Source organism: Culex quinquefasciatus, chromosome 1 (assembly GCF_015732765.1).
Source record: "Culex quinquefasciatus strain JHB chromosome 1, VPISU_Cqui_1.0_pri_paternal, whole genome shotgun sequence".
NCBI classification, from domain to species: Eukaryota; Metazoa; Arthropoda; class Insecta; order Diptera; family Culicidae; genus Culex; species Culex quinquefasciatus.
This window is the reverse complement of record NC_051861.1, coordinates 33,661,540-33,669,496: the sequence shown is the minus strand read 5'-3', so window position 1 is coordinate 33,669,496 and position 7,957 is coordinate 33,661,540. Positions and strand designations below refer to the sequence as shown.

The following is a 7,957-nucleotide window of genomic DNA, read 5'->3' as shown; positions in this document are numbered from 1 at the left end:
CGCGATTATCTGGACCAGCTCTCTTCAATTCCTCAAGTGTCGTCGTCTGCGGTTCGGGCCCCCCTAGCTGCAGCCGTTGTTGGAGTGGTGATATTCGGAGTTAAGGAACACTTCCACTTAATTCGATCGGCCTGTTTTTTTCATCAAGAATTTGGGATCTGACGATCGGGACCCCACCCACCTGGCTGTGTCTTTTCAAGATTTGCTGTTCCTTGGTGAGAGCTTTCCATCATTATTTGCTATTTGACTATATTCCCCTTTATTATAATATAATATTATAAATTCAATAACCCTCTTACCCCTTTCTCACTTTCCCATTCCCCAATCCCAATTTCCCCAACCCAAATTTTCCCATTTCCACTTCCCCCCTAAAAATATAAATAATTGCCAATTTACACTAACACACCACACTCAACTTATTCGGAGCGTTTGGTACGGTATGTCCACGCATCCTTCCTCCCCTGTTGATTCAGTGAAATGTGGTCCGTTCACAGAATCTGTCTCTGCGGTTAATGCAACGCAGTAGGCCTGGCCGCTTTAATTTTTGCAATACATTTTCGGGGTAACTCGGATGTACTGCAATTATTACTATTGACAAGAAAGAACTTGGGGCGTAATCTAACCACAAGTTCTTCCAGGATGCTTTCTTCGGACTGGCTGCGCTTGTGTTCGATTAGATTAGATTAGATAAGATTCTAATTAGATTCCGTTTCAGAATTCGATTTGATTTGACTGGGCCAGAGTCGTATACTTTGATTTCTAGCAAAACATTGCAATAGGGCCGAAGCCGAAGTGTAAACAAAGGGTTTACCCGGCTCGTTCCCAATGTAATTTTTTTGAATAGGTCCTATAAACATATGAAAGACAATAGTTTATAGGTCCTGGAAATCAACTTTTGCGAGCAGGATAGACCCTTTGTTTACACTTCGGCACTGGCCCATTTACATTGTTTTGCTTGTCGTGAATTTTCGGTCTTTTCTTGTAAAAAATTAAAAACAAAATACATTTTTCAATGTTGGGGCACAACCTCGTACACTGCCCACCATTGAAAAAACGGCTAATATCCACTTTTGACAAAAACGAGATATTAGCACCAGGTGATAGAGGATGTTCCAACGCATCTTCTGGAACTTGAATTTTGCTGAAAAAGTATTAGGACTTGGCTGCCGATGCGAAAAACCAAACGGCTAATATGCCACTCTTATGGGAAATTGCCTTGACGCAGATTTTGTGACAAACACTATTTTTGCAAGATTCAAAGTACGTTTTGAAGATCTGTAACAGATCTTCAAAACGCACTTTGAATCTTGCAAAAATATTAAACGGTTTAGGCCGTGGTTTAGGCCGATGCAAGTAAAATAACAAGCCATAGTCTCGACATTTGTATGCAAAAGTATTTTAAATGCATTTTACGCTAGTTCAGTTGTTTTGCAATTATTAGCTTTGAAAATAAAAAACGTAAATATGATGAAAACAAAAAAAAAAATAGAAAAAAAACTTTTTGCGATCATCAAAATTTTCAAATAATCAAAAAAAAACGGAATCGACGTAACACCTTATAATGTGGCCCTCTTAAACCTTGCGGTTTCGTCAACGGATCCACAGGCGTGTATCGTTCTTTTTGCGACAAGACTCCGCCTCCCGGGTCTCCTAAGTGTGAAGGTATGGGCACGGGGAGAGGGCACTGAATATCTATATTTACACTTAGAATTTTTTGCGTCCGCCCCGGGTTTCGAACCGGCAACCTCTGGATTGTGAGTCCAGTGCGCGGTCAAATAATCAAAAGATGTTTAAATCAATCCAAACATGCTTAACATGATTTTAAACGCAGGGAAATGCATTTTAAATAAGTTTCAGCTGATTGCATTTAAATTTCCATCGAAATTTTGAAGTTTTTTGAAAAAAATTTGCTTCCTGATTTTTCGGGCCAACTTTGGGGGTAACACACGAGGTGGTCACTCCAAATATATTGCATTTATTTAAGTAACAAAAACTTTATATAAAATTTGTTCCAGATTTTACTAAAATCAACGGAATAGAAAACGGTAAAGCTACAGAGTAAACAGCCCGAACAAATCGACGTCAACATTTCAAAAAACATCATGTACAAACCGTGCATTTTGAGAAAAACGCATTTGAATGTTGAGCATAAATTTTCAATTGGGTACTAAAGCCCTATGTAATTTTTTATGTTCAACGGTAAAAAACAAGATCAAAAACCATTTCTGATCACTTTTTTTCATTTTAATGCAAAAAAAATAATGACAAGACAACATTTTTTCGATGGATCAACTATGGTCCCCTTGAAACGAGCTGTCAAGTAGGAGCTTTTCTGTCAAGAAGAACCGCGAGGTTAATTTTTCAAAATTGATTTAAAAATCCATTTTAAACTCTTTGTGGTCGTACAAAGGGTCATTGTACTCAGAAAAATAAGCTTTATCACTGTAAACAATAATATTAGAAATCTAAGCTTCATTTTAGGACCCAATTCCCATTTAAAAACAAAAGCAAAAAAATATGTTCTAATGATAACAAATGATGAAAAATGTGGCTTTTATTGATACTAGATCATCCATATTCAATAAAACATTATTTCCGTCTTTATATTTAAGAAAAACAAACATAACTTCTTTTGAAACCATAAAAGTCTACATCACCATGCTGTCATTGGAGGGGAAGCTTTGTTATGATTCGCTTTTCGTCGGCAAATGTACATGGCGTCTTTTTCATGTTGTTTTTTTTTTCGTCACGAGATTACTATTCATGGTAGAAGAAAGCGTATTAGTTCACGATTGGATAAATCTGATACTTTTTTTTCCAAAAATCCGGATCTTTCGGTGGCCTGTACTCCGGCCACCGGTCCGTGCAGTACGATTTTTTATCGGATTATTGTTCCTGCTGCAAAAACGTAGCTTTTAGTGAAAAGCAATCGATAGTTTGCGCAAAATCATGTTGCGGTAATTTTTGGGGCCCTTTTTTCCCACTGTGATTTTAATGTGAAAAGCAAAAAAGTATTTTAATCTTTTTTTAAACAAACTTTTTTCGAATCGGCCTTCATCATGCCTACGGGACCGGAGATATCGTGGCACCCGCTTTTTGAAACTGCTTACATCAAATAGCTATATCTCGGCAATGATACAACCAAATGCGAGACGAAATGTCTTCAAGTTTGTTTTGCTAATAGATGAAAATGTATATTTTAACGCCCTTGAACCAACCTGTGACATTTTTGCCGATTTACATGTAGGTAACCCCTCAAATGGTTCTATAAACATATGAAACACAACAGCTTATAAGACCGTTAAAAAACTGTAGAAATCCACATTGGTCCATTTAAATGTTGGGATTAAACATTTTCAATCAAAATGGCAGCACTGATTGTTCGTCGGATCGAAAAATGGCATTTGCTTCTGAAGTCGAACAGGAATCTAAAGTGAATACTGAAAAGATCTGTTCGCTAATTGGATACTAAAGCCCTATGTAAATATTTATGTACAACGGTAAAAAAACACGATTAAAAACCATTTCTGATCACTTTTTTTCAATTTAACGCAAAAAAATATTGGCAAGACAACATTTTTTCGATGGATCAACTATGGTTCCCTGTAAACAATAATATCAGCAATCTAAGCTTTATTTTAGGACCCAATTCAAATGCAATTCCATCAAGAAATTAAAAGTGCAACATGGAGTTGAACTTTCTGTGCAGTTGCTGTGAAGCATAACATGGCTTTTCAAAAAGTTTAACTCCATGTTACCGGGCCGGTATCATCTCTCTTTTTAATTTTTATTATCTTTACCCCACTGAGAAATGTAACGACCCGATCGGTCTGATGGCTGAGTTAAATCGGTCTTACAAAGGCCGATCGGGGCGTTAAATTTCTCAGCGGGACAGTTTTCTAAATTATGTCAAATTTCAAGTACAAGAACTTTTGATTTGATTTGAAATGTTTGACGAAGTTTACTAATTTGACCGAGTTTCATTCACATTTAAAGGTGTGAAATTGTTTCAATGGGGGCAAATGGATTTTCGGAAAAGTTCAAAAATTAAAATTAAGCGTCATTTTTGACACGTTATGTACGTAAATTTTATTTAAAAAAACAGAACCTATTTTTTCCTTAAAAAAAGGTGTCGTCACTTACCCTGTTGCGTGGCCCCTCTGACATCCGACTGCTGCACGTTGTTGCTGATTGGTGCCCCAGAGCCCGAATCTCGATCGGTCGTGCCCGAAGACGAGCTGGATTTTTCCTCCCCCGGTGGCAGTTTCACCTCGGTTAGATTGACGCAGGCCAGTTCGTTGGTTTTCTCGTCGATTCCAATCACGCGGTTCAGCCGGCCAAACATGCAACCGTCGTGGTACGCATTCAGCGTCACGCACGTTTGATTGAAGGGCACGCGTGGCTCTGGAATGGTTTTTGACAAGAAACAATGGTTTTCGATACACTCGGGATGTTTCGCATCGGGCTTCAGAGAGATCATGGTCCCATCCGGACAGTATCCCTGGGTGTACATTTGGTAGCATTTGCGGGTCGGTGGGTGGTAGACGAAGGCTGTGAATGGAATTTAGTTTGATTAGCATCTTGAAAAAAAAAACCGTGTAACTCCTGAACTATTAGACAAAACCTTGATTTATTGTATGTTTTGATTTAGATAAAAGTGATTCTTAGTGTTACTTTTTCATGACCAAAGAAGTCGTTTTGCATCATTAGTTCGTCCTTACAAGTTTCCATACAATGTTGGCATCTGTCCATACAAAAGGATTGTTGGCGTGTGTTGGAAAGACCCATTTCAGATTGACAGAGCTCCTTGCGGGGCAAAAATCCCAAAAACAAATGAGTGCCACGCAAAGTCACTCACACAGTCATTGACTTCCCTCTAGAAATCCATTCGCTCAGATAACGGTCGTTTGACATTCTACCGGGGGGATGGCAACCCTATTCCGACCAAAGCAAACTGACAACAGTCGACATTAGCACGGTTGTCAAATGAGAGCCCACAACAAAAGCACTACCTGTCAAATGGTAGCCCATAACAAACCATTGTTTGGGTTTTTGATTTTCAATTTTCCCGCAATTCAAACGATAAATACCTGAAAAACACGTAAATTGTGTTGCTGATGGCAAATTCTATCATATCCTTGGAGATTCCATCCCAATATTGGCTGAAAATTCATATCGAAAAAAGTGATTTTTCTGTTTACCTTTTTTTACTTTTTTTCTTTTGGTCGTTCAAACAGTGCGCCCGTACACTGTGAATCGGCATCACACATTTTTCTGCTTGGTTTTACACATTTGCATGGGACTTTTGAGTTTAACCAGGATAACACACTTCGAGTTACCAAAGTAATATGAATAATACTGATTCTGAGTGTTTGTTTTCTGAGCTTCCAAGATGGCGGCTTCTTCGCTACCCCCTGCATTCTACCGAGATTCCGATCATCTCTCCAATGATTGCATTCAAATGACTTCTGTCACCACGCCGCAAACACAAGGAAGAGAGAAAAGGAGACGAAAACGAGAGAAAGAGCACATTGTCTCGTTCGGGCGGCTGCCTCCCGCTGAGAAATTTAACGCCCGGATCGGCTCTTGTAAGCCCGATTTTATTCTACCATCAGACTGATCGAGGCGTAACATTTCTCAGAGGATTGAGTGGTGCTCATTTTTCGTTCGTTTCGTCTTCGTGTTTACGCTCATCGACCGTCGCCAAGCAATGACGATCAGGATAGGCGCTGTGTGTCAGCGATCAAATTTCGTTTTCAGAAATGATCGCTGACAGAAAAAAATCAATAATCAAATCAAATTATCCGATCTACAGCATTGCCTTGGCGTTCTCGATTGTGAGATTCCAACTCGAAACTAGGTGCCCGATGGTTTGATTGTTGAGGCAATTGCAAACTTCTTTTTACACCTAAGCTTCCATCCACTCCGGGATTCGCACTGACGGCCTTTGGATTGTTAGTCCAACTGCTTATCAGCGACTCCACCGAGACAGGACCTATGGAGATGATTCCTGAACCTGGGCTGAGCTAACGACCTAACCTCTAGGTTAGACCGGGGCCAACATTTACTTCCCCGCCCGACGGAAGGCGTGATCAGACAAATCTCGTCTCGAAAAATGCCACCGGGGCTTTCTAGGATCGAACCCAGGCCGACTGGGTGCGAGGCAATCACGCTTACCCCGAGTCCCGGCTGATCGCTGACAGAAAGTTCTATCAAATATAGAGTTATCTACGTGCGCATGTATTACGTGTTTGTACACTAAGGGTTTTTAGGTTGAAATTTGTACCCGTACCCCGTATTCCAACAGTGTTTTGTTAGAATTTAACAGTCCTGTTCCAGGATGTTACATTTGCAATTCAGAGATTTGGCGAACCTTTCTCGGGTTAGTTTTGTAAAGGTCTTGAGCGCCTCTTGTAAACAAATCCTTTTTTTATCGCTTCTAAATCATTTTGCATATTATCAAATCCAAAAAGGCTTCGAGTTGTTCATTACCACGTCCTTTACCAAGAAATGATGAAAATATGATTTGTTTTCGAGAAAAAATAAAATAAAATATTGCAAACTAACCAGAGCTTTCAACTGAGATCATAAGCATAAATGAAGTTTCGTTCCTCTCGTTGCCTTCCGTTTGTGGAGTCGAGAGGTCCGAGAGTTACTCTCTTGCTCACTGTCTTACCCTGGGTAGCAAGACAGAGCTTCTTCTGGTAACGATTGTGTTGGCATTTAAACGGTTGTTTTATTTCTTTGCACTTACGTACCATGCAAAATTTTCAATTTAAATTACAGTAAACCCCAGCTAGTCACAACTCAGTAAACAACGGGGAATACCCCATTTTCAACTGTAACAACAGAAACGGTTTTTACAATTCAATTGATAAGAGCAAATTTCCGATTACGTGATTCTTTGCCCGTTAATCATAAAACGAACGGATACCAAAACTAAACGATCTCTACCGCTTTCAACACACTTACTCGGCTTGCAGTCGCACACCCAGTCACTCTCCTGGTCGCCCGGGTACAGAATCTCGTTTTCCTGGCACCGGTCCGGGATGAATACGGGCGTTCGGTTCTAAAAAATGAGCATCGGTTAGCACGCTCCCAAATGGAAGCCAATTTCAGCTGTAGTCACCCTTGCATTCGTCTTGGACTCGATCGTGGATGGGTCGGCCGGAAAGGCAAAGAGGTCCGCATTTCCAGCCGGCACTCTTTGGCCATCTTTGTAGGGCGAGGGCGCCTGGGTTGGCACAGGTCTACGAGCTGCTGATCGCCAACAACGATGACGTAGACCGGAGACGTTCATGGGAAGGAAAGATAAAGATCAATATCCGACACAAAGCGCTGTAGATGAACGAAATGCTGTGGAAACCGGTAAAACTGGATGGCTCCAAGGCTCTCGTTGAGCCGAACAAGAATGACTTGCTCGTTTTCTTCGCCACTACTTTTGGCTCATCAACATGTGATCTACTGGGAGTCCACAACATGCAGAAGAACCATTTCCTTTGCTCTATACGTACAGACGGTGGGCTGCGTTGACCGATCCAGGCCGGCCGGACTGGCCAAACACTGGCTGCTGATAACGACGGCAAAGGTCGCGATCGCCACTAGAGATGTCATCATGTTTGTCCGCTGTTTTTTTTTTTGTGTTTGTTCCGCGAAACCGATCTTCACTATGCTTTGGGTCGCGCTGATTAACACACAAACCACTTGGCACTGGGAATTCCCCAGCGATCGCGTCGCGGTATCAATTAAGCTTCAAGTTGTTGTTGTTGTTGTTGCAGATCGTCGCGCGTAGCGTATAGTCGCGCTGAAGAACTTGCTTGACTTGATTAGCGCGGAAGTGCGGCGCGGGTTTCACAACTGTGAAGTGCCGAGTCCGCTCCTGACTAGATCCACCGACTGACTGGCTGTGAGATGTTCTGGGCTGGGTGGGCTGGGCGAGTTTATCATCATTCGCGGA

General features: G+C 41.1%; 1 protein-coding gene across 2 annotated transcripts; it reads right to left on the bottom strand.

Moving 5' to 3' along the window:
• Window positions 1-4,063: 4,063 nt before the first annotated feature.
• On the bottom strand, window positions 4,064-7,726 carry LOC6039603. 2 transcript variants are annotated; one of them, XM_001849124.2, is made up of 4 exons: window positions 7,515-7,726; window positions 7,130-7,260; window positions 6,973-7,069; window positions 4,064-4,551 (listed from the first exon to the last, which is right to left on the bottom strand). In XM_001849124.2, exons 1-4 carry the CDS (start codon window positions 7,615-7,617, stop codon window positions 4,136-4,138), a joined length of 747 nt encoding a protein of 248 aa, XP_001849176.2. In that variant the 5' UTR covers window positions 7,618-7,726; the 3' UTR covers window positions 4,064-4,135. The 2 variants fall into 2 exon arrangements, with proteins under 2 accessions (XP_001849176.2, XP_038105199.1); XM_038249271.1 differs by having other exon boundaries at window positions 7,130-7,257.
• Window positions 7,727-7,957: the final 231 nt, after the last annotated feature.

Coding starts and splice junctions, on each gene's coding strand:
- LOC6039603 (XM_001849124.2), bottom strand. CDS start 7,617: ATGATGACATCTCTAGTGGCGATCGCGACCTTTGCCGTCGTTATCAGC. Junction 7,261..7,514: donor GTCAACGCAGCCCACCGTCT/GTACGTATAGAG, acceptor GTTGGCGATCAG/CAGCTCGTAGACCTGTGCCA. Junction 4,552..6,972: donor GGTGTGCGACTGCAAGCCGA/GTAAGTGTGTTG, acceptor TTCCATTCACAG/CCTTCGTCTACCACCCACCG.